At 44.7% G+C, this 27,349-nt stretch overlaps 1 protein-coding gene across 9 annotated transcripts in view; it reads right to left on the bottom strand.

Moving 5' to 3' along the window:
* Garnl3 (GTPase activating Rap/RanGAP domain like 3) overlaps positions 1-27,349 on the bottom strand; it is a 151,174-nt gene that overhangs the window by 78,702 nt on the left and 45,123 nt on the right. For 6 of the 9 annotated variants that reach the window (XM_085835001.1, XM_021156135.2, XM_021156136.3 and 3 more), the window contains 2 exons: positions 25,252-25,321; positions 3,012-3,086 (listed from right to left, as the gene is read on the bottom strand). In XM_085835001.1, coding sequence (XP_085691127.1) covers positions 3,012-3,086; positions 25,252-25,321 — 145 coding nt within the window. Of the gene's footprint in view, positions 1-3,011; positions 3,087-25,251; positions 25,322-25,711; positions 25,775-26,466; positions 26,598-27,349 lie in introns of those variants that run through there. The other 3 variants (XM_029474023.2, XM_029474025.2, XM_085835000.1) reach the window with 3 other exon arrangements.

Below are 27,349 nucleotides of genomic sequence, written 5' to 3'. Positions count from 1 at the left end.
TTCTTCTTTTTAAAAAGATTCTCTCTGTATTTTTAAACCACAGTGGCATTGATTGGAGTGGGAAATGTCTCCCACAGGCCCAGGTATCTGAATGCTTGCTTCTCAGTTACTGGCACTGTTTGGGAGGGTTGGATGGTGCAGCCTGGCTGGAGGAGCTCTGTGTCTGGGAGCTCTGTCTGGTGCCTGCAGTAGGGACATGAGTTCCCAGCTGCCTGCCTATTGCTCGCCACCATGCTTCCCGACCACGATGTGCTCTTCCCCTCAGGAGCCATAAACCAAAATAAACTCTCTCCCTTGAGCTGCCTTTGGTCGTGAGACTTTAGCCCAGCAACATAAGAAGACGAATACTGAATCATTACAGTTGTAAACATAAACATAAGCTCATTGCAAAAAAAAAAAGTGAGACCAAACAAAACTTAAAATCTTTTTTCCTCCACCCTCCACATCCCAATCTGCTTCTTTCCTATAGTAAAACCATGAGACACAATTGGCTTGGATACTCCTGGGTCTGTGCTGTGTATTTATAAAGATGTATTTACTTTACATATGCATACACACACACACACACACTATATATATATATATATATATATATATATATTCACATACTATACCTATATACATACACACATGCATATACACACGGTAATGGTACATATCATACTGACACTTGTTTTTTCGTTAAAGAAAATGCCTTGGGGCCTGAGGTTGTAGTTCAGTGGGTAGAGTACTTGCTAAGCATGCCACAGGGCCCTGATCCCATCCCCAGAACCACGGAAATCAGGCACAGTGGTACAGGCCTGCAGTCCTGACATTTGGGGAGTGTAAGCAGGAAGATGAGGTTAAGGCCATCCTAAGTTACACAGACAGACCGAGGCTCTGCTGAGACAATATGAGCAAAAGAAAGGAGGAAGGAAGAGGTAGAGGGAAGGAAGAGGAAAAAAGGCTAGAAAAAAATTTCTATGTAGAACAGTTAGATCTGACTTGTTCCTGTTAATTCCTGCTTAAGGTCTTATTTTATTTATTTATTTATTTTTTTGAGTTAAACATTTGAGCCACACATCTGTAAATCCAGTACATGTGAGGAGGCAGAGGCAGGAGACTCATGAGTTCAAAGCTCCCATAGGCTACACAGAGTTCTAGGATAAACTGAGTGAGCTATATGGTGAGACCCCCCATCTCAAAATTAAACACAAAAATTTTAAAAGATTCAATCAACAATTCCACTGACTAGAGACTCGGAAAATACGTAGCTTGCATAGAAATGCATAAATTAGGATGCTGAGGCCCTACAACTGCCTTCTGACCTTCTTGTTATTCTCTAGAAATACATATTTTTCAAAGATTATTTTAAAAACTATTTTCAGTTATGTGCAGGTGACTGCAGGGGACACAGGTGATCCCAGGATTGACCAGTAACCTCTGTCCTCCAGTGCTGGAGCTACAGGCACACACCGCCACGGCTTTGGGGTGGGTGCTTGGGATTAAGACGTGGATCTTCATGTTTGCAGAGAAAGTGCTCTTACCCCCGAGCACTTCTCTAGTCCAACTTCATCCTAATAGAAAACAGTTCTTCAATTATGCATTCCAGTGTGAGGCTGGACTGTAACTCACAGTCAGTCTCTAGGAGGGAAATTAGGGTTATTCTGGCTCCTCCCCTATTTTAAATGTTGCTGTAATACCCCGAGAGGAACTGCTAGCCAGATGATACACTCTTTATTATTAAGTGCTTTTCCCCCAAATTGAATTTTCACGTCCCTAAACAGTATACAGCCTTCCCATGCTGACAAAGGTAAATGTGTGAAGAGCTGGAAGGCTGTCCATGTCCCCTCTGTTTTGCCATCAACTAATTGACATAAGAGGGAGCAGGGAGGGAGTCCCCCGAGGTCCACCCAGGGCAATGCTCGTTTTAATTAATAATTGGAACAAGCACGCAGATGGCAGGACAAGCTCATCTGAAGGAGCTGCAAAGCTGCTCGGTGGGGGAGCTAATAGGACAGGTGACAGAATCAAGATGTCACAAAACTCCTGACAATTAGTAATGTGGGATGTGTTAATGAGATTACACTCAATGTGGATTATGAAAATCTTGTGCTTAAATATAAACACAAACAACTCGCAGTGAGACGAGGTGCCATAGAGCAGGACCCATATCTATCCTACTCAGCAGAAAATTGACTCAGAAACAGTAAGTCACATTAGTGATAGACTGAGCTTTAAATCCTAAAGCCATTTCTGCCACACCCTGATGCTGCCTTGTGTCTCAGCAACAGTCTTCTGAGCTGGACTGCCAAACAGAAGAGGCTCATAGTTCTGAGTATCTCCAGTAAGAAATAGCTGAGCCTGCTTCTTCTATGGCTCTGTGGAGCACACCCAGTGCCCTGCATTAAGGACTTCAACTTAAAAAGCTCTGGGTCATGAGGGCAGCATGGCGGTACAGCACTTTCCTAGAACAAATGAGGCCCTGGGATTGTTCTCAGCACTGTAACTAAACTATAATAAAATAAAATATCTTTATTTGGATATGCTAATCACCCTTATTTGATAAATCCATGAGATATATATGTATTCAAAGTTTACATTGTGAGACTGGGGATGTAGCTCAGGCAGAGTGCTTGCTTAACACACAAGAAACCCTGAGTTCCATACCCAGCACTTCGTGAACTGGCATGGTGGTGTATGCATACCTGTAATTCCAGTGTTCTGAGGACATGGAGGCAGGAGTTTCCTTAGGGAAACAGAGATTCATTAAAGAGGCTGTGGGTCCCCCTCCGGGCTGCTGTGGGCAGACCAGTCCCATGTGTCTCCTTGACTTTACGACTATCTTTGAAAGACCTTCTGTGACCCCATGATGGTATTTCTCTTTCACGTCTGCTTTGTGCAAAGCTCTGGAAAACTCTTATTTATCCCTTCTAGGGCTCAGTTTAGGCAACTCATCTGTACTCATGGGGTCTTTGTCTACTGCTACTGCTGAGTGCTTGGTGGTGATGCAGGAACTGGGGCATCCTTACCTCATCTGTAGAGCCATTCTCCACTCGGAATCTTCCTGCCCTTTGGATGGCTCCATCGGCATCACTAGAGATGAGCTGGGGGAAAAAACATGTAGTTAGGTAGTTGGGCCTCCATTTGCAAACTTCCTGTGACTCCCTTCTCAAAGCAGACCCATCTACCAACTCTAGCTGGTGGACCCAACCTAGAAACAGAGTCTCTGGGAACCTCAAAGCCTTAGCAGTATCAGAACAAGTCCTACCTAGAGGAAACATTTTTCCAAACTGAAAAACATTAAAGCTATGATCCATGGACAAACAGTCCTGATCCATATCACATGTGGACAAATAGCAGTTCATAGATGGCTGACCTCAAAGCCAAGCCCCAAGCTCAGCCACCTTCCCAGGAAAGCCTAGAGAACAATTAGTGGCTGGCACAAACTCAAGGTGTAACTATCAGAGAAGGCTCTTGGGCTTCATTCAGTTTTAAACAGTTTCTGGAAGGCTGATGTGGCCCTTTTAAGGTCAGCCATGTGCAGCTTGCCAGTAGACTGCCTTTAGGGAAGTGGTGGGCAGAAAGGAGACAGGAGGTTGGCCTGGCAGTCTTTAAGCTACCCTCAAGACAGCCTCCCTCTAGCCTTCTCAGTAGCAACGTGGGAAAATGGTGCATATATGGTTTCCAACTATTAAAATCTCCCTGCAGTTTATAGCAAAGGTCTGCCAACAATGTCCACAGCCAAGTGTATCAGAGCACATTTGCTCCCTCTAACTCAGGCTCTCCCCCACACCAGAATACAACCTCTTATGACTGCTATCTCCTACTTTAACCTCTGTTTAAAAGACATGAAGGTGAGAAATAAAGAATAAATTTCAGAACCACCCCACACAAACAAATTTCACCATATTAAAGGATCTGGAAAAAAAGATTGGAATATTTTTCTCATGGCAAATATGAATATAGAAGGCAGGGGGATCTTTGAGTTCAAGGTCTACATAGAGAGTTCCAGGTTAACCAGGGATACAGTGAGATTCTGTTTCAAAACACAAAGGGGGTGGGGTGGTAGGCTGGAGAGATGGCTCAGCAGTTAAGAGCACTTGCTGCTCTTGCAAAGGACCTAGGTTTAATTCCTAGCACCCACATGGTAGTTCACAATCAAATGTAATTCTGGTTTCAGGGGATCTGATACCTGCCTTTGTCCTCCACAGATACGAGGTATTCATGCAGTAGACAATACACAAACTAAAAACTAAACATTAAAAACAAAGAGGACATGAGAGATAGCCCTGATGCTTAGATCACTTGTTGTTCTTGCAGATGACCCAAGTTCAGTTTCCAGCACACACGGTGGCTCACAAATGCCTGTAACTCTAGTTCAAGGGGATCTACCCTCTTCTAGCTTCTGTGGGCACCAGGTATGTATGTGGCGCACATACGTACATGCAGGCAAAGCACTCACATACATTAAATAAACATCTAAAATATGAAATTGTATCCATTTTTCTTTTATCATGTGCTTCAATATACCATGTATTTTTAGCCCCTAGCACAAACATTCTCATTTACCTTATGTAATAACAACACAAAGTAGGTACTAGGATTAATCTCACTTTTACTGAAGGAAAGGTTAAAAAGTATCTCAGCTATAGTTACATGACTAGTTGACAGATCAGAGCTTAGATGTGACAGTGGCAGCCATCCTCCAAGCTTCACCTCACCTAGAAGGTCCACACAAGCCCAGGGCTTACTACTGATCCCCTGCATGCAGAGTAACCTCTGGACACATTTGGCAGGTGTCAATGTTTATGCCTGGCAATTGGCAGTATATAATCTCACATTGTCTTAAGGCGGGGGGGGGGGGGGCAATGGAATTTGACCTTGTCCAAACAGAGGTCCTCTTTTGAGTGACAGTGAGTGTCTGTCTCTCTTCTTAAGAGCTTTAAGCCAACTAATGTGTAATTGGTGGTGGGGTTTAGGTCATACATGCTAGCTTCTCTTTGGAGGGACTGAGGGCTAAAGTCAGCCATGTAATCAAACCCACCAGGAAGCCAGTCGGTCACTCTGCCAGTGCTCTGTGTGTCACAGCTAGCCCAAGCCAGGGTTCCACTGGAGAGGACATTTGGAAGCTCTATGTGGGGACTCACATGAATTCTACTTATGCTGACTGTGTCCTTTTGGCTGTCACAAAACTCAGTGTGCTAACATCTCTAACAATGAGTTTATAATTCTAGCAAACTATAAAAATGGAGGGCACTCAGGGCACAAATTGTGTGGATAGGATCAGAAGGAAGGGAGAGCTTGTGCACTGACTTTCTCTGAGGCCAGTTCTGAACTGTGAGTAAAAGGGCCCAAGAGATGGCTCAGTGGGGAGACCCATTTACTGAGCCAGCCTGGCAACCTAAGGTCCATTCCCAGAAGGTACATAAAGGGAGAAAAAGAGATTCTACAGAATTGTTGTCTGGCCTTTGTCCACATATATACTATGACATGTGTTCCCACACACAAACACACAAAATAGTAATGAAGTACAAGTGGAAGACAAGGGTAGGTCTCCAGGAACAGTGGACACCCACTCACTGTTAAAAGTACAGGGACCAGCAGAGAGGGCATGAATATGGAGATGCTCCTACAGGCTGTGGCAGGGCCTTGGGATGAAGTGTCTGAGGTCACATCAGGACATGGTAGGAGCAGAACACCACAGTCAATTCACAATATCTCTCATGGGTAGAGGAAGGGAAATCTAAGTTGGCAAAGTCCTGGCCACGCGAGCCTCATGGAAGACTTGGGAGAAGAGCTGATGCCATTCATGACTCCTTCATATACCCAAGAATGAACAGGAACACTGTTTCCCACTGCATCCCCAACACTGCCAAGCACAGGCAACCCTGTCCTTTCCCTTTGCTGAGATTAGAACAAGAGGCATAAAGGTTGTCTCAATTTGGGAAGTCTGAGAAGAAAGGAAGAACACACTTCATGATCTCATAGTTGGGAAAGAGTAGGTGCTCTCTGAACTCAGGGCCATGAAATCCAGAGAGAGACTTGACTCAGATCTCAGACCAAGACTCTCTCACACCTACCTGCATGGCTGCAGCTGCCTCCTAACCCACCTAGTCTCATACACCCCTGCTTCCTTCCAGCCCCGCTTTCATGCAATGTCTGGTGGACCTGGTAAATCCCAAGTGTTTGTGACCCACAACCCCACCCCCACCCCACTCTCCTGCTGTCTCTCCTCTTTCTTCATTTATAAGCTACTGCTCTTGACTAAGATGGCTCGTCCTCTCCTTCCAATCTACCCAAGTTCCTCTTGTTTCAAGATGCCTTCCCTGCTCTCTTACCTGGGCAAAGGGCCACTCAGCCGAGCTGGACTTTATGTTCTTTTCTGTGATTCCTTGACTTCACTGGGTCTCTCCTTGGGTGCACGCACCCTTTGTCCCATAATAAGCTCCACGAGGACGACTGCATTATCTGTGGTCACCAAAGTATCTGCAGAGCTAAGCCCACTGTGTGCTGTAGAGGAGGGGTTTATTGGGCATCTATAATCAATAGATGAAGGCTGAGATTCTATGGAAAACGGGGCTGATCCCTGGAAGGCACACTAGGCTCATCACTCATGTGAGAAATGTCAGTCAGTCTACTGGTTTATCACACGGGAAAGAACAAAGAGAAGGAAGAGGCAAGCAGCCTAAATCAACAAGTGCAGGGTGAAGCCAGACTGAAGCGTTACTAACACTCTTGTAACTTAAACAACGCCACTGAGCATGTCCTAGAGGGGCTTCCCAGACAGACCGAGGTGGAACACTGGCTGGGAAGGAGGTTGTACTAGTGATATGCAGGCTGGATGTACAGTGGCAGTCCCAGTGAGGCCCACCCTGTCCCCGTTCTATAGCAGTCTAGGGCCTACAAAGACTGTCACACCAGATGATGCAAAGCAGACTGCCCTAGATAACTAAGGGACCAAAACCCCCAACATTACAGAAAAGTCTTTTACCACAGAAGAAACACTGAAACACTGTTGCCAGGTAGCCCTCCTTATCTAATTACTCCTCACAGACATCTGCTCTGGCCTATTAAAAGCACAGAAAACCTGGCACAGAGAATCAACACAAAGCACTTTGTTAAAAGCCTGGACTCCATATCCCCCAGAATGCATCAGAATGCCCACAGCACAAACCCATAAGTCCTCTCTTCCAACCCATCTCAGGGGCATAGACATGTGCTTTAATTTCCACTTCCTTCCACGATGCCATAGTCATATTTGGACACAAGGCTGGACTTCATTTCCCATGAGGTAGCTGATCACCTGACTTGATTGTCTCTATCAGCAGGTATGCAGAAGTCCTGGGTGACATGTACAGAAACATCCTCAAGAGGAACATTCTTTCCCCGGTCCCTTGCCTTGACTCTAGCAATAACCCCAGAGATCAGAGAGGCCACAGAATACCACACAAGGATGGGGGAACCATCTTGAGCCCGCATGTGGGGAGCACGACCAGCAGTCGCTCACGGCAGCTAGCGGGCTATGAAGGACAGTGAACTCATTAGCTCTCTTCACTGTTCTTCCATCTGCAAGGGAGGAAACCATTTACCCTGCAATAAGCTCACCATTCAAACCTAGAAACTGACCTGGAGCATCAGAACAGGCGAATTTAAAGAATAAAGAGCATAATGGGCTTTGCTATGCAGTCCAGGCTATCTCTGAATTTATAATCCTCCTGCCTCGCCCATGTGAGTGCTGGATTTACAAGTATGTACCTCCACAGCTGCTCATAAGTGCACAGCTTCTCAACACACTTATTCAACTTTAAAGTAGGAAGCTAATATCGAACAGTAACACGAACAATCCGATAAGGTGCCATATAAGAAAACAATTCTGGATTCTGCTATGAACCTGTATAGATCCTATTTCAGAATAATGCAATTGACTGAGAGATTCAGTTTAAAGAGTAAAGCAACTGGAAACTCAGAGTCTACACTTGAGGAACAGCCAACCCGAGGGGTATTTAAACAGTGAGGACAATGAGGGCAGCCACAGCATGCAGGGCCACAGATATTTTAATTATTAGAAAACTCAATTCTGAAGGAAGCAATTAAACAAGAAGGATGAGAGCAGGGACTTAGGCATTTGCTTCTAGCAGATATGACAAGGAATCACACAGCACAGCCAGGGCAGGGAGGCCAGGGGCCAGGGATCAGAGAGCAAAATGCAGGATGAGAAGGAAGAGAGGTGACAGCCTGAGGTGACCACTACAAAGCAAAGGGCAGGCGGGTGAGGTAGGATACACCTACCATCCCAGCTTGGAAACTGAGGCAGGAGGATCGAGGCACCATCCTCGATGACAGTGAAATGCTGCTTAGAAAGAAGACAGATCTGCCCCACCAAAGTGAAGCAAATGCAATCACCAGAAAGAAAGGGTCATTTTAATGAGATGGACAGTTATCTAGGCAAACAAACAGTCATCAAGAGGAGAAAGAAATTCAAATACGTCAATAACTGTAAAATCTAAAGACATCAGCTGTCAGGTGTGGCCTGGTGTCAGGTGTCAGAGGTGGCCTGGCTCTTCTGAGGAGGAACCTAGTGCCACACACTGCAATGACACTGCTGGGTCAGGGCCATGTTAATGACACAGAGAGCAGGGCCACTTTCTTAGGAAAGAGCTAAATCAGGGTAGTGAGTCAATGTATTTATTACGTTGATTTTAGAAAAAGAATCTATCTAAACAATATCCACTTGCAAAATTAAGAAAACTAATTTAAAGGAAAATAAAACAGGGAAAATGTTATTAACTACCATTTAGTAGAAATGTTATTACTTTCAGATTAAAGGCAATTAAGTGACAACCTTCTTAAAAATTAACGCAAATATGTATTTCCTCAATACCCAAACTGCTCTCCGTTCTGCTTAGCTACTCCAATTCTCTGAGCTGTGGTTCTGTTCCTCAGCAGCTCATGGTTCCTGTTAGGCCCGCACTGTGCCCTTGGCATTCGAGACTACAACCATAGGAACACACTATACTTAGAAAAAAACAAATTTCCAAAAGGTTGTGTAAAGAACATCTTTAAAAATAGTGTTTTATCTTTCACCTCCTTGCTTTGCCCAGGCTGACCAGCTCAAATCCAAGTTTCTTATTTGTTGGTTCTGTTCCTGAGGGTGGGGAAGGGAGAATCCATCTTTGTTCCACATCTCTAAAGTGAAGACAATAAAAGCTAGAGGCAGGAGATTCAAGGTCAAGGTCAGCCTAAGCTACATGGAGAGTTTGGAACCAGCCTGGGTTACTTAAAGAGACCTTAAAAAAAAAAGTACTATGTATGTATGGATAAAACAGATGGAGATTCTATCTGCATCTAAGTGTGCAGAGAGAACTTAATAATGTAAAACGTAATGAGCCCAGAATAGTCCTGGACATAGCAGGCAAGCAACAAACACTATACTACTGCATTACATGTTATTGTGATACTGGTGAGCATAAGATTTGATTGCTACTAAAGCACTAATTAATGTATTACTGATGAAACTGCCTGAATGCTCCATTCAAAATCTTGGGAAATCTGTTTAAACATTGGTAGATTTATCAGAAAGAAATGGCGAGAGCACATTTTTTGGACCTTTACTGACTGCTACATTAACAAAGATAAATGCAGCCCAGTTCTTGCTTTAGAGGACCCCAATGCTACTGTGTATGTGAGAGGGACAAAGGCATATAAACAGATAAATCACAACCCAACCTGGTTAAATGCCACAACAACAGAAGCCAGCATAGGGTGCTGTCTAGAGGAGGTCAGAGGAAACGGCGACCAGCTCTGCCTGAGGGAGCTTTGGAAGGTTCCAGTGCTATAATGCAATTTATTCTGCAGCTCTAATGCAATTTATTCTGCAGCCCTAATACAATTTATTCTAGTACAGGACCTCTGAGAAATGATTTTCAATATACGCAGGCTTATAAAACTGTAAACAGCAGTCAAGAAAGCAGACTCCTTTGAAGTCTTATATGCAAATCACAAACACCCTAACACATACCTTGCTCAGAAAGTATTCAGAAGGGAACAAAGTTTTAGCTTTATATCAATAGAAGGGTAGAGTGTGGAATGTGGCCCAGTCCTGGAGGCTATCTCCAGCAATATCAATAAACATAAATGAAAAGGGTGGGAGCAGGCAGGAAGGTGGCCAGATGGAGCCATGCTGCAGCTGTGCGTGGTGCTGTGGGGCTCATCTCCTGTTCTGTTGTCTTAATTCTAGTCTGTGTGCATTGCATGCAGGGAGGGATAAAGGCCATGCTCTGGGGTGGAGGGGCCCCCTCTTCCACTGGGACGAGAGACAAGGGACCAATGTGGGAAGCTTGGCAGGCAGGGAGCTCAACACCTTGGTGTTTCACTAAGGCATCCTCGAATCTATGGAGAGATTGCAGGGAGACAAGAGAATCACCCAGGAAGCTCACAGACCAGCTAGCCTGGAGCTCACAGCACAGTGGCAAAGAAACCATGGAGACTGCCTCAACATGCTTGCTATGTCCACAAACAAATGCTTAAAAAGTTGGGGGGGGGTCTTTTCATGGCAAGGGTCCTACTTACTAGCACCTCTATTTTTCTTCAAGAAAACAGTAGGCAAAATGGGGGGAGGGTTCTTTTCTAACCACTCACAAAGAGACCTTTGAGGAACAGTAAAGGGATTCTGCAGAGCTGAGGAGCCAAGAGACTAAGAAAGAAGTTTGCCCAGAGGATGGTGTTAGGAAGCTTCTCTGTGCAGAACCCAGCTTCACTACCACCAGGAGTACAGCAGGCAGGCCAACGTGAGATTCAGCAGGCTGAATGGAGTGTACCCTGGCACCCTCTATGTACTTGTAGAATTCAAACTGGCATCAGATTGTGGAGGGAAGGTGTGAACCCAAAGGTCTAACAGAAGTCATAGCTTCATAGCCTTGTCCATCTCGACGATGGCCCTTTGTCAGGTTCAACAGATCTTCAGTTAATATGCCTAGGACCAACATCATTTATTGCTTAGGGTACTTGCCCCTGAAGTCACATTCACAGACTATCTATCTGTGTGATCACAAACTCTTTCAAGGGTCAACTGCCTTGAGACACAATGGCTTGATGGTTTGATCACCTAGTAAGTGTAGCACCACCTGCATGAGGGTCAACTGCTGGAGGCATATGCTGCTGGAAAATGCTCCAAATAGCAAATGAGGAGGCTGGACTAAGAAAAGGACCTCTGAGTTACCGGAGATGGTGACAAGGTCAACAAGCTTATTAGGAGATGAACTAAGGAGTCATGTGGTTTCTCTGTAATATGGCTAATTAATGATCAGTGGCTACTCACAAGCTGAAAAGAAAACAATAGAAAAGTGGCTTTAGATGGCTGGCATTTCCTCAAGCTTTTGTAAGAAGCTGAGCAAACACTACTTCCATATTCCTCTTCCAACCAAAGCCCCTGTTCTATGTGACTTCCAGATTCACTGGATCAGACCAGCATAGGAAAAGGCCCTGCCTGCTCCAACCCACTGCAGACTGCTACAAGACAGACACCAGCCAGATGCCAGGAGCTATGAGGAAGCTTTGCAGAAGCTGTCTGTGCAGCTGCTTGGATCAGAGAAGCTCCGTCCGTCCAAGAGGCCAGGGATGTCTGAGTGCTGGGTGGATATTCTGAATGCAGAAGATACAAGGTGTGAAGAGCTGCTTTGTTTTGCTTGAGGGTTCTGAAGGAAGAAAAACAATGCAATAGCCCTGTACCACAGCCATGAGAACACATGACCTCCAGTCACAAAAGTAGAATGGAAGCATGTGTGCCTTAACTTCTCTTTCCTATAAAACTGAAATAAAATGGTAGCAAAGCAGTTGTTCCCCGAGGCAGACGGAGGATACGCTCTCTTTCTAGCAGCGTGCTCTGCAGCACACAAAGTCCGTGCTTGTGGATAGGACAGGAGGCTCCCAGTAACCTCAGAGGGACAATGAAGGGTGTTCCTGGGGGACAGGAAACAAAACAGTTTTTAAAAACCTAAATAGCAAATCTAGGAGCACTTGGGTTCACCTGCATTTCCAGCCACATGGGAAGACAGGGCTGGAGGATCGGGAGTTTGAGGTCAGCTTGGACAATACAGTGAGACCTATTTCTTACAAAATAAAAGAAAAATGAAGCCTGAGCAAGCCTCAGTTTAGATGCCCGAGCAGAGCCTGAAAGGGGACAGAGCTAACCAGAAGTCGGGAGAATGGAAAGCTGCGTGAGCATGGAGTGATGGGAAATGCCCACTCTTTTTTATTTTAATGCTGGGAGTGGAACTTAGGACCTCGTAATTATGCAGCAAGCACTTTACAAAGTTATTTCCCTGGCACCTTGATTCTTATTCTAAAAAGGTCACAGCCAGCAAATGAAATTAGACATAAATAAGAAATAAGCGATCTAGAGAGGAGACAATGCTGCTGTTGGTGGAAGAGTGCCCATTATTCAAAAGATGACACTTGTTTATAAGTAAAGAAGAAGAAGACAATACAGAAGCCTATTTTGTATGTTAATGTAATTGCTAAAAAGACACACACTAAGTCTTCATGGTGACTACCTGCAGGCTAGGAAGTTAAAGCTGGACTTCATTGTCCTTTCTGTGCTTTTCAGTGATTTCAAACTTTCCTATAGCCAGCATGTATTCTTTTCCGAACCACAGAAGGGTATTAAGAAGTATATCCACTTTTATGCTCACATGCATATACACAAAAGTAAGAAATACTATAAAACGTAACTGAAAGAACCCTCCAGACACTGGATTTCTAGCAGAACTCATGCTCTAGCCACTACATGGGCATCTGGCAGTGAGCCTGGAGCTTGCTGTGGATACAGTGAAAAAGTGGTCCCCATGCGAGGCAAGTTAAAGAATGTCTGCAAATTATTACAAGGCAAAATATGACTGGCATCCTGGAGAAATGCAAAGAGATGCAAGGTTCCAGAGAGCAGAAGATGAGTGGTCCATTAAGACAGATAGGAAAGGGTGCATGGAAGTGCTGAGGCTTGGCAGAGGCACAAAGAGAAGAACATTCTGGAAGGATGGGGGTATGAGGAGACCTGAGAGGCTGTGATGGTCATAGGTAAGAGGGCTGTTTGCTGGAGTCTGGGAATGATGGATAAGAGCAGGTGGTAGAGGCCCTGGAACGTGAGCTTTACTGCCTGGGAGCACGATGTTGAGGGCCCGATGCTGGTCCCTGTTTGGCCAAAAGCATCAGGATATTGTTAGAACTGTAGGTGAGGGCAAGTACTCCTTACAGCAATAAGGACATCAAAACCCCCACACTTCTGTTAATTCCAGCTGAGGGTGCAGATAAACTAGATCTTAGTTTATCCAGAACCTTTGATGGGATCTTTTAAGTCAGGGGAGCCAGAAAAAAAAAAAAAAAAAAAAAAAGGGCCAGGTCAAAGAAAGAGGAAATGAAACAGATGGCATCCAAAATGGAAGTGTGAGAAGCACACCTCTCTCTGTTCTTATCCCTACCTGTGCCAGAGACTAGGCAAGAAGCATGTAAGGAAATAACTGTCACTTTCAAATTGAAATCGCCTAAAGAAACGCCAGTCTACTCCAGACACAGTGAATTGGAATGCAGAGTTGAAGCACATTGTTGCTGTGTATTGTAAAGTTTAGGGAATATTGGGACAAGGTAAGATCACAGTACTTTGCCTTTTATTAAAGATTTACTTTTTATTTTATTTATGTACATGTGTATGTCTATGTATTAGCATGCAGGTGCTCCCAAAGGCCAGAAGAGGATATTGGATCTGGAGTCCTAGGTGGCTGTAAGCCACCCAGCATCATTGCTGGGGACTTAACTTGGGATCTCTGGAAAAACAGCAAGCACTCTTAACCAGTAAACCATATCTCTCCAGCTCCAAGATCATGGGATTTAAAACCAATACAATCCACTGCAGAAAAAGTATGTGTCTGGGGGAGTGGGCAGCCTGTCATTTACTATCTATGTGACCTTGGGCAAGTTAGCTAGCTTTTCAGAATAGAAGTAATCTCTTCTGTAAGGTAGGGAAGATGCCGCTGTGGGTCCTGTGACATTTCGATTAGTTTGCATATACAAAGCACCCAAAAGACCAATGGTTTTGGCTATGTACACTGATGTGAACAGCAAAAAGGCCTTTGGTGCTCTTGTTAGGACCAGTTTGGGTGGGGGCAAGAAGGGCCACATCAAAAGAAGCAAGGAGGGAAGTCACCTCCTCCCTGAGAGAACTGGGGTGTGGCTTAGGATGAGAATTCAAGAGAGTGGCTGAAATGTATTCCCTTACTGAAACACCCGAGAGTCTATGGAGCCAGATCAGTTTGAGCTGTCTGAGAGACAGTGACATAGTGGTAACTGCAACCAAGCAACTAAAAAGTGCAGGCCAAGAAGCACATGATCCCCACAGTACCTGCTTTTATTAAGAGGGTAAAGTAATTCACTGTGAACTATTATTCCATCTAGCAGTAACTGGGGTGTGAAACTGTGGGTCTTTTCTGATCCACCAGTCTACAGTAGGAGACAATGGGCCTTTTTCTGTCATGGTTTTTGCTGCTAAAAGGGGCATGGAGATCTCTAACAAAGAGGTAACAAAGCTCCTGGAGCTGTAGAATGAGTATGTGTGCCCTGTGAAGATGATGCTGTGCCCTGAGTCAGGAGAAAGCTGAAAGGAGAGGGTCGTGGCTTAAGGGAACCAGGTCCCAAGATGCCTGCCAAAGGCCAGTTAATACAATAAATACATTTGCACTTCTGAGAGCCCACAGCTCTGTTTTCAGAGTCCATGTGAAGACAGGCTGACAGAAGACATATTTTGTCAGCCATTTCTAACAGCGTCATATGAAGTAAGAGAGTAGTTGCCACTCTCCTGTCCGCGGCACATTGTCAAGGTCTACGGATCTGACGGCAGACACACATAAACTTAGAAAAGAATGTGGAGCTTTTCTGAGTCACTCAGAACTGAAAACACTTTCTTCCATCAGAGCAGTGTGCAAGGCAGTCACCTATTTCTGCCAAGTCAAAGATCTGCTTTTAGGGGCTGCACTGACGGCTCAGTGACTAAGAGCACTTTCTGTACTTGCAGAGGACCTGGTCTTGATTCCCAGCACCTACATGGGGCAGCTCACAACCTGTAACTCCAGTTTCAGGGCACTGGAACCCTCTCTGGCTTCTGGAGGCTACTACATGCATATAGTACAGACAAGTAGGCACACACATGTACATAAAAATAATTTAAAAATTTTGCTTATGGTCACAACTGGTGATCCACACTGCTAAACTCTGGCCACAGATCTGCAAGTGGACACAGGCACACAGTGGGCACATGAAGGACAGAATACACCAGGTACACAATGGGGGAGCCCAAGGGTACAGTCAAACAGGCACTAGGAGACACTGTTCGGAGACAATTCAAGTGGAAACATGTTCTATTCCACTTCTTATACTGAAGAACTAACCAAATAAGCAAAGTGTTTGCAGTCTCTATCTTGGGTTATGAAATATAAACTTTGACACACAGATCACGATTTGAAAGTGGCTCTTAAGGTAGAGCAGGGCACCACAGCCTACCACTGGAAAGGCCACAAAGCCAAAGAACACCACACAAACTGTACGAGCCAGAGATAGGGCTGAGCCAAGGAGGCTGGGGAAGCAGACAATGATGCAGAGGCTCAGAGCAGAAAGCGTGACCTGAAGAGGGAATCAGAACACACAGGAGAGATCTGTGGCCTGGGGAAGAGTGTGGGTGACACGAGGCCAACAGAAGGCAGGGAGCAGGGTGAGTGGCAATCATACAGCCTGGACCTGTTGCCCTGTGGGTAACAATCTTGAGGCTGACATCATCTGGTATTCTTACATGGTGTGTGTGCAGCTACTGGGTATAGTCTTGTGCCTCAGCGGTCCATGTCACTAACCAGGCCTCGGTGCTCAAGACGGCCACCGAATGGCTGCTCGGGTGGTGTGCTAACTCTCACGTTTTGTTGGTCCTGGAATAATGAGTCATAGAATTGTACTGTAGAGAAAAGTAGTGTGGTTGTTGGTGCAGCAAGAGTCAAAGCCATTTTGCCCACCAGACAGGTTTCAGTGGGAGACAGAAGGACTATGCTGCTCAGGGCTAGATAAAGAAAATGCAGTTTTGTTTACGTCTCATCTCATGTTTTAAAGGGGGTTTGAGGCAGCTTATGGAAATACATTTTAGTTAGAGGATAAAATTAGACACACAGCACAAGAGGGTAAGGTTAGCATGTGTGATATAGGAGGCAAGCCACAAAAGACAATGGAAGCCACTGTAAAGAGAGAAATCCCTTAATATGCACCACATACAGGCTGTGCCCAGAAAGGCCAGAAGAGGGTGTCAGAGCCTTGGGAACTGGAGTAACAATTGTTGCCCTCAGAATGTGACCTGTAGCCTAAGACACAGACCTGGGTTTAAATTTTACGTCTGCCATGCGTTAGCTGTGGAGCTTCAGACCATTAGTGCATGGGACCCATTCAGGACTCACACCTGCTTTCTGTCAACCACAGATGAGGCACCGCCAAGCAACACCTACCTCATCTGGTTGTCTGAGAACATCCATTATGCAACTGGATCTCTAACATTCAGCATAGCACATGGAAAGCATCTAATAAATGTTAGAACTAATAATAGCAAAGTCAAGTCATAGCCACAACAGAAGACATCTGAAGGCCCCTCCAGTGCTACTTTCAAAACTGAGGTCCCTCAGGGAGCTGACCTGCTGCATAAGGCTCAGACATAAGCTAGATACATTGGAGAACATCTGCCCAGATGGGGATTTTAGTTGTAGAATGTTTAATTTTTGATATTCCTGAGGGAAATATGCTGTTACCTTCTCTAATCTCTCAATTTGGTCATGCTACGTGGAAATGATTTTGCTCATAAAATTCCCACAATTTCCCCATAAAGAGAAGGCCTCATCAGCTCAAACAGAGAACAAAATTGCTCTGTTAGGCATGCTGAACCAGCAGCTAAGTTACTCATTAGCAAAGGATCGGCTCTGTAGAACAGTCCCCTGAGTTGTACTTTATATTTGTGTCTGAGCAAAAATACGGATGACTCCTCACCAAAATTTGAGGGTGGGCTGTGTGATAGCTTGGCCAGAAAAGTGCTTGCTAAGCAAGCATGGGGATCTGTGTTTGCTCCCCAGAAGCCGTGTTCAAAAAAGCTAGGCGCCCAACTAGATGTCTCATGTCACCAAGTAAAATCTCCAGTGCTGACAATGGGTTACATCTTGATGAGTCATTGGACAAAGGGGTCCCACAAACACTCTCACCCCAAACATCATAGGCTACTGTCAAGGGTATTGTTTTTTTTTTCCTCCTCAACCTGGTGGTAAAGTTCTATTGCTGAAAATATTATGTTGTTATGTCTTTAAATATGGAGAAACTAGCTGGTGCCCAACTAGAGGCTGCATCCCTGCAGACAGCATTCGTGGGACTGGAAGGTGCTTTACACACTACTGGAGAGGGGACAGTAATCATTAGTGTCACGTAGCTGTGATCTCTCTGACCTACAAAAGCAATCAGTGCACAGGATATAGCAGTGCAATAGTGGGATATGGTATGGGCCTGACAGACACTGTGTGTTAATATTGGAAGCAAGGCCACCTAATGAGATGCAACTCATACCTGACATGCCAAGTCGTCGGGAACTGAGAAGCAAAGACTGGATAGGTCACGGGCCTAGGGAAAACCTGCTACTGTTACTGTGCTAAAGAAACAGTGATAAAATGAGATCTACAACTGCACAATGTGCAGAGGGTGAGGGGCTTCTCAGCCTTAAATGGATGTCTATCAAACCTCTCCCCTCAAGGCTCAGAAATCTATATGGAGAAGGATCGAAGATTGTAAGAGTCAGCAGTAATGGATGACATGAGAGGGTTGGGTGAAGCACATGTGATCTCACATAGACGGTGGCTGTATGCATAAGACCTGTACAGGTTCAAACCAGACAGAAGTCCAGCACTGAGAAAGGGATGCAGACACAAAATCCCACCCTTAACCAAGAAGTTATTTGCAACTGAAACCTGCTAGAAAGGGAAAATCAGTTCTCTCCATTGGAGTGTCATTAAGTCTATCAACCACACTCTAGGGGAAGCCCCAGGCCTAGGAATAGTTAGTCTACACAAGGTGAACTCCCTTTGTGTGTGTGGTGTACATGTGCGTGTTGTGTACATGTGCATGTGTGTGTTGTGTATCTGTGTGTGTGCATATGTGCACGTGAACTTTCTGTTTTGTTTTGGTATAATTTGTCTTATTGAGGTTTTCACTTTAATTTTCACTTTTCATTTTTTGTTTTCTGACAGAAAGAGAAAGAAAGAACATGATGTTGGTAGGCAGGGAAGTGGGGAGAATCTGGGAGGAGTTGGGGCATGGGAAATATGCTCACAATATGTTTTCTGAAAATGTTATAGCAACAACAACAGTAATAATAAAAGCTGAGCATAGCAGCATGCGCCTGTGCTCCATCCCCACTTAGACATGGGCAGGAGGAATACCGGGGCTTCCTAGCCCACTTATCAAGTTCCAGGACAAGTGAGAATCCCTGTCTTAAAAAGCAAGGAGTGTGGAACCTGAAGAATGCCACCTGATATTGACCTCTGGCCTACACACACACACACACACACACACACACACACACACACACACACACACACATACACACACACACACACAAACACATTCAACAACAAGAAAACTAAGAGAATTTTTCAATATGAAAGAGTCAGAACTGGTTCATTGCCAACTATTCAGACAGCACACATGCCAGACATCTTTTGAGGCCACTCTGAGTTCCTAACCATAAAACCCTGCCACCTTTGGAAGCAAGAATCTCTCTGCTTCTTTCCTGCACAGCAGAACTGCATGCATACAGAGAGTGTGCGCTCACTTGCTAGGTCATGATGCAAAAGGAACGGGCAATATTCAGACTTATGCTAATTTGAAATCACTTGCAGATGGTGACTTCCCAGCAGCATCAAGAGGCAGTGGTGCATGACAGTCTGCAGCTGGACTGCACTGGGCAGAGGTCTATATTGTGCTCACACCATTTATCTCCTCTACCACATCAGTTTCCTGTCTATCCAGTCAAAGGCCAAGAGCAGATCAATAAAAGCTACAAACAATCTTTCCATAGAAAGTGATGAGAGATGGTTGATGCAGTACTAGCTGTGCCTTGCTTGGACGGTTGCCAGGAGAAACTGGACTTGCCATCCATCAGGAAGGTTGAGGCAGGATGGCCAGCAAGCTAATGAGTCTGTGTTGGTGGTGGTCAAGGGGCTTGGTTTCTCTTTTGTTTTTCATGAGTTAGACTGCTCTCCAGTTTCTCTCAAGCTAGAACTCTCATTCTTCAACTAGTATCATTGAGACTAGTGCTGCTGCTGTGCTTAGTACAGGGCTCTATGAGCAAACAAAAAGCTAGGATGCCTATCTGGGTGAGGCTTACCGATCCACATCCTTACTTACAGGACCAATTGAAGTGCCAGGGCTGAGTCCACTCGCAGGGGAAGAAAGGTTCAGGAAATGCTTTTAAACACTCTACTGCATGAGAGAATGTTGTGGATCTATTTTGTGTGTGTGTGTGTGTGTGTGTAGGTTTCCAGGGCAGATTCCGCTGGGGTGTGTGTGTGTGTGTGTCTGTGTGTGTGCAACCTGTGTGTGCATGCATGGAAGCCAGAGGTGGGCATCGGTGTCTTCCCGTACTTCTTACCACCTGATTTTTTGAGATGGGGGTCTCACTGCATCTGGATCATCGATTGGCTAGGCTGGCTGGCTAGTGAGCCCTCAGGCCCCACCTGGAGCTGTTTCCCAGGGCAAAGGTTAACAGTGTGTGCTGCCACATCTTTTGTGAGGTACAAAGGATATAAACTCAGATCCTTAAATGCAAGTGCTTTCCCTGCTCAGCTCCCTCCGCAGCCCACTACTACTCTTGCGTAAGCTGGCCTCCTCCGAGACTGCCCGCCCTCTCCACAAACTCTGTTGAGGGAGTGGTTCTAGAGGCTCACTTGTATCAAATGATCCCACTGCTCTCATATATACTCAATCTAAGAGGAATGAATCTATAATTTTCTATTTGAAATTTGAAACCCAAATTCAAGAAATGAATAGACTATGGTGGGAATTAAGAGTTAGATCCTATGTGATCCAAGGAGATTGGGAAAATAACACCAAGTTGAATAATAAAAAAATTATGAAAAATTGGTATATACCATCTAGTGTCAGGCTCTAGAAATATAATAGAAAAGAAGACAGACTTGATCCTCTCTCACTTGTAATGGATGCAAGCAGTGGGTAAGTCAACTGCTGCCCAGTTAAGGAACAGCGGGTGTTGGTGTGGATTGGGAGGGGTGAGCTTGGGAAGGTGATACTAAGCTCAGGCCATGAGAAGCACTAGGGAAGTCCTTGCAGAAGGCACGTTCAGAGGCTCTGGAGCATGGAAAAGCTGAGGCTGTTCTAGAGACCAGTGAGGTCAGAAGTCAAAGCACGCAGGTAAGAAGCAGGAGACTAGAAAGAGCGAATAGAGTAAGGGTCACAGGGTCATAAGGATGATAAGGATCAACAGTCCAGAATGAACCGCAAGGGCAATCAAGAAGGAAAGGACTGCACATTCACAACATTTTACACCATCACTCTGCTGAAGACGGGGTAGAAGAGAAGCCCCACATTAACTCACATACATGGCCAAATGATGCTTTTGAAGGGTACTCTGACCTATCAAGGGAGGAAAGGACAGTCTTCATCAAATGGTGCTGAGAAAGCCCAGGACGCACATGTAAAAGAAAAAAAAAACCAAAAACCAAAAACCAAAACTCTCCACTCACACACACGTATATAGAAGCTAACTCAAATGAATCAAGGTTGTGTAACTATAAAACTCTTAAAAGAAAGGGGACCGGGGAGGCCATGTGCAACAAAGGTGGCTGGTTTGGAGAGAGAAGAGTGTGGCAGAAAAGGAGAGGGGAGGATGAGGCCTGAGGAGAAACAGCGCTCCGGTCCCTGGAGGCCCAGCTGTGTGTATTCCATGCTTTTTTTCCAGTGAGACTTGCCCAGACACATCCTGCAAGTTACTCCATAGTAGAGCCAGACTGAATGCCTGCAGCTCAACCCACATGATTCTTGAAGGGAAACAAGCTCTGAGTACCCCAAAGGGCACCGCTGAGATCCAGGTGGTTTGCAGGCTGGGGACAGGACACAGAGAGGCAGCTACTTTCTGAAGCTAGACCACTGACAGCTGACAGACTGACTTCTCTCTCCACTCCCCCTGAGAACCGAACATGGTACCTGCTACATAGTAGGTCTTCCAAAACCAGAGAGAAGGCTAAAGAAGCCTGCCCCCGAGGCTACAGAGATCTGGACTTTTTAGGAAATTTATGGCCAACGACACCTGTGGAATGAAGTTCTAAGTCTACTTCCACTACTGAGGTGAATGGCCATGCTTACCGCTGCCCAACGACTTCTATAGCTATGTTTTTTTTTAATTAGGTATTTATTTCATTTACATTTCCAATGCTATTGCAAAAGTCCCCCACACGCTCCCCCACCCACTCCCCCACCCACCCACTCCCACTTCTTGGCCCTGGCGCTCCCCTGTACTGGGGCATATAAAGTTTGCACCACCAATGGGCCTCTCTTTCCACTGATTGCTGACTAGATCATCTTCTGATACATATGCAGCTAGAGACACGAACTCTGGGGGGTACTGGTTAGTTCATATTGTTGTTCCACCTATAGGGTTGCAGATCCCTGTAGCTCCTTGGTTACTTTCTCTAGCTCCTCCATTGGGGACCCTGTGATCCATCCAATAGCTGACTGTGAGCATCCACTTTTGTGTTTGCTAGGCCCTGGCATAGCCTCACAAGAGACAGCTATATCTGGGTCCTTTCAGCAAAATCTTGCTAGTGTATGCAATAGTGTCAGCATTTGGAAGCTGATTATGGGATGGATCCCCGGATATGGCAGTTGCTAGATGGTCCATCTTTCGTCTCAGCTCCAAACTTTAGCTATGTTTTTTAAAGGCAACATTTATGCTAATTTTTTTCCTAGCACTCTTCTCTGAAGTCTGGGTTCTGTGGTTCCCAACAGGCTTCCTCATCCCAGGTTAAGAAAAATTAGATTCATTTCCTGATGAACACAGAATATATCAGAACATATCAGGTTGTTTTTTTTTTTTTTTTAACCACACAGTAGGTCATCACACTTGGTCATTTCACATCAGGAGATCTAGCCAACTGCATGGAAAATATTAGGGGAAAACTGTCTTTTATGAACTCATGTGAACTGTTTTCATGTTTTCTTCTAACATACAAACTGCTGGTTCTATGGTATTTACACTGTATTAGGCATTATAAGTACCTGGGGGTGACTTAGTATATGGAAGGTAGATGGCAGATATATGCAGAGATGCTACTTCATGTAAGGGGCTTTAACAGCCTTGGATTTCAGTATCCAGTGGAGACCTGGTGCCAATCATCCATGGATGCCAACTGCACTGTATTACCCTGAGGCACACTTCGTAGGTCCTGAAGGTGGATTTCTGTTCATTCCACCTTTCTCAGTCATTCCAATCATCAGTGTGGATGTCCTTTCTGGTATGGAAAAACTAGGCACAGTGTAATTAAGTTGGACGGCCACATCCAAATCAAAATGGTGACTCTGAAGATGCCATGCTAAGAAGATACTTACAAAACAGTTAAGTGGAAAAAGGATAATGCAAAACTCGTAAGAGTAAAATGTACAGCTTTAAAGAGCAGAGGGGCTGAAGAGAAACGAAAACACTTGCTACAAGGTAATGAGACTATCTACTGAATTTTAAAATATATTTAAATGTTAATTAAAATATTTATTTCTTTTTATGTGTGTGACTGTTTTGTCTGTATGTATGGCTGTGTCTGTGGAGGTCAGCAGAAGGAGTCAGATCCCCTGAAGCAAGAGTTACAGTGGACTGTGAGCCACCATATGGGTACTGGAACTTAAATCTGGATCCTAATACTAGCAAATAATTGCTGAGCCATCTCTCAGCCCTACTTAAGTGTTATAATATTTGTAGAGGACACACACACAGGTCCACAGGGAAGTCATGAACAAGTGGATGAGGAGCTTTCTGTCCATCTGCACCCCATCCAGTCAGGGATGACAGGTGACTCCGCAGCTGTGAATGGTGGGCGGCTCCCCATGTGTGGCCACAGCATCAAAGGCAGTCTCTGAACTTGCCAGAAACTCAGACTGTGGGTCAATGCTAGACCTGTTGCGTTTGTAATTCAGTTTTCCTGCTGAATCTGAAGTCTGCTCAGCTCATCTGCGGCTCTCAAAGACCATTCTGGTATTCTGTGCTTTGCACATGTCTGCAGAGTTCATCCATCACACCCATGGTATGTCCCTAAGCACCACCCTCACTGTGCACGAGGGCTCAGGACCACTTCTTGGACCCAATCTGGTCTTCATCTGACTATGGACGTTCTACCTCTACTACTGAATTTCAGCTTCACTACTGTATCAGGTTAATTTAACATGGGATGTGCTAAGGGCTGGGTGCCATTGTTTTATCTCATCCTCATGGCAAAGCTATAGGAGAAAATATTAATATCTTTATTCTGTGGATGAGAAAACTGAGGACAAGAGATACTCAAGATCCTGTCAGTAGCAAGTGATGAAATAAGAAAGACTTCAGAGCACTCACTGAGAAGTCATGCCACTTTATTGATGACAGGTGACAGAGGTCTGTGGAGTTGTGGAGACATGAACCAAAGCCTGCTCGCTGAGTCACCACTACTTCCTGTGGCCTTACCTCTCCCAGGCAGGGCCATTTGTTCACTGCTTTCATGGAACATCATGTCTGCTATGCTATCTATCGTTTGCTGCCCTCCCATATCTTACCGTCCTTCGTCCTTCAGGAGGCCTTCCAATGACCTCCCCAAAGTTCCCTTGTATGGTGGGTGGCTCCCTCCCTTCCTTTGGCTCCATGTTACCTCTGTATCTCTACTTGCTTTCCTACTCTGAATTATCCTCTTGCCCGGGCTCCTTGAGGAGAGGCAGTAGTCTGAGTCAGTGCATACAGGGTTAACAATAACTTACAGAACAGGCACTAAATCAACTGATGGATCTTTGATGTGGCTATACTCAATCTTTAGATGATGCATTGAATCTGCTCAGCTGAAGGACAGGAAACCCCTAAGAACAGGGACCAAATCCTTCACTTATTTGATACTTGTAAGATGCTTAGCCCTGTGTCAGGCACAGAGTCCAGTCTGTTATACACGTTAGAGTCAAACAGAGGGCCACTATCACTCCACTCAGGTACAGCTGCTCTCCTGCTAAAGCTGTAAAGGTGCAGCTTGTATCAACAGTGGGAACCTGGCTACTAAGCAAGTGGACAGAAACAACTCGTCTTTAATCAACAGAATAGTGGAGTTAATGACCAATAATAACTAGTGGAGCTTATAAGCACATTTTCTGAAATTGATTCAGATCCCATGCAATTGGAAAACCAAATCATAATCCTATCATAAAACCTGAGTCTAAGCCGGGCGTGGTGGCGCATGCCTTTAATCCCAGCACTTGGGAGGCAGAGACAGGCGAATTTCTGAGCTCAAGGCCAGCCTGGTCTACAGAGTAAATTCCAGGACAGCCAGGGCTACACAGAGAAACCCTGTCTCGAAAAAACCAAAAACAAAAAACCCCCAAAAAACCTGAGTCTATCAATGCTTTCATTTTATTTCCCCTCTTTCATGAGGAATATATACTCTAAAAATCATTATCACAAACTCTAATGTCTCATGTTATAAAAAATTAGATATTTTTATTTTAGACATTTATCATCTGTCACAGTTACTGATCTGGTCCAACTAATAGGCTTATAATAAGAAAATACCTCACATGTTCTAACTCCTGTCCCACACCCAGAAAGCAAAAATAGAATCAGAATATCAATATTCATTACACTTTTAAAACTAGATCTGTAAACTTTCAGGAACAAGATAACATAAACATGAAATGCTACCTTTCTTCATTTACAAATTATTTAATTCTATGCACTGATTAATAGAGAAAAATACCAAGCCACAACATATTTTTAACAAACTGGAAGACACGAGATTAAAAGCAATGGCAATGTAAAGAGATAAAGGAGACCAAATGACCATGACCTTTCAGCATCACTGACTTAAATTAAACCTCAACACAGCAGAGTCTATTAGGATATATACAACAAAGGCTTGATAAGCTTGGCAATTGCCTCTAAGTCTGAATCAGTGTACCACTACTGAACAGACAGCATTAACTTACCAGCTCCACAGATCCATAATGTTTCCTACTGAAATCCCCACGTCTACAGCCTAGGTCTTCTGAGACAGAGCTGGAACAAAAATGCTTCATCAGTATTATACATAGCGATCTGGCTACACACCTTCTGAGAAAGAAAAAAAAGGAAAGAAAAGAAGAAAGAAAGAAAGAAAGAGAGAGAGAGAAAGAGAGAAAGAGAGAAAGAGAGAAAAAGAAAAAGAAACGGCTGCTATGAAACAGGTTTGCAGTGCCCTGGTGCCTCACTGCAGGGGAGCATCCTTGCAACAGACACCGTCCCCAGCAGCCATTGCAGAATCAGGCTTTCATGAAGCCCTCAGTCAAAAGGAAAATGCCCAAGTCATCCCTAGAAGTACAGGTAATGACTGACTTAAATATTTAGCTCATTTGGAATCAACTGAAATTCCCAAAGCTATTGGCTGCTTGTGATTTCACTCGGTATTACCGAAGGGGATGGCAGCCCTGCAGGAACTTGAGGCAAAGGGACAAAGCTGCTGAACCAGATCTTGCAATTATCCTTTGCTTAAAAGAGTAGAGTCTCTTTGTCCCAAATATGCAACATAAAAATAACCAGCATCATTTAAAGCTGTATTTTAAGGAGGAGACAAAAATTCCCAAATCCTCACAGGCTACCCCCTCCCTTCCCCCAGCTTTTAATTTAAGATTTTTACATGTTAACATGGGGGGGGTGTGGAGAGAGAGAGAGAGAGAGAGAGAGAGAGAGAGAGAGAGAGAGAGAGAGAGAGAGAAAGAAAGAGAAAGAGAGAGAGAAGACTAACATAAAATATAAAAATCTAACATCTGAGTATATTTAATTTTGACATGGCAACAACTAATACTTCCCACCCTCCCCTCCATCCCCACCCAAACAGGCTTAAATCAGATAAGCAAACTCACATGCCATGGTCCAAGAGCAATTAAAACAAGGATGCAAATTGCTACTGCGTTTGCACTGCATGCATAGCTCTCTTCTCCAAAGGCACATATCTAATTGGCTACTCAGTCTACCTAGGACTCCAACACAGTAGCCATGAAGCCCACAGACAGATAGACCCCCAGTACCAACAGTTTTTGTAAGTTTAGCTTGACCATGTCATGCAAACAGCTCTAATACAACAGAAAGTAAGATTCTGCAAGAATCACGTTTCACCAATTCCAGCTGGTCGGACTGTCGCATGCAGAGACAGGTGCACTCGGTACCTTTTCATCCTTCCTTACAAGGTAGCTACATTTTCTAAATTACAGCCCTCCTGGCACATTCAGCAAGAGACCGACTCTGATGTTCAGCATCCACAGAGCTGACTCTCTGCCAGGACACTGTTTGATAGGCTCCAAGAAAGACAGCATGAGAGAAATGAGATTAGAGTCTAATGGTATTCTGCCTCCACCATTTCACAGAGATGGCTGAATTAATCTTATATGAGAAATTTAACCTTTTCTCGCCCTCACTCTTTTAGCTTAAAGTGTGTGGCATAGCAATGAAAACAGTCTGGAAGGGGGTGCCTAGGCTACCTTCCTGCTTGGATGGACATGATTTACACCCCTCACTCAAAATACACAAACAGTCTTTAAGAGAGACTAACGCAACTGTACTCTGTGGTCTATTCTAGTCTGGCCTCTCGGGTCAGAAAACACCCTTGGAGGCACTGTTGTTGTCCTACATTTTGGTTCCGAGGTCCTTTCCTGTAAGGCTGGGTCACCAGGGGACAGCAGATGTTCTTGAGATGTGGGTCTCTGCACAGCAAAGTCCAAGCAGAACAGATGCTCTGCCCAGACCACAGCCCTAGCTGTGGTTACAGTTAGGACCATGATAGAATCAACTTCAGCAGCAGGTGAGACTCAACAACTCCTAATACGAAGAAAGCAGAGATAGGGGTCCTGAGCCTCTCCCTGGGCCATCTTCAGGATCATTCAAGGCGTTCTAGACATGGTGCCAGCTCCTTATCTTTGTAAACAGCAAACATGGCAAAGATGACAGCTCTTAGTCCCACTCTATGTCACCCTAGACTATCTAGATGTCTCTTAGAGGGGCAACAGCGTCCCATGAAAACAACCAAGGAAGCCACAGCTATAGAACGCCTGC

Source organism: Mus caroli, unplaced genomic scaffold, assembly GCF_978045245.1.
Source record: "Mus caroli unplaced genomic scaffold, Mus_caroli_1 scaffold_2, whole genome shotgun sequence".
In the NCBI taxonomy this organism is placed as follows: Eukaryota; Metazoa; Chordata; class Mammalia; order Rodentia; family Muridae; genus Mus; species Mus caroli.
This window is presented reverse-complemented; position numbering and strand designations above follow the sequence as displayed.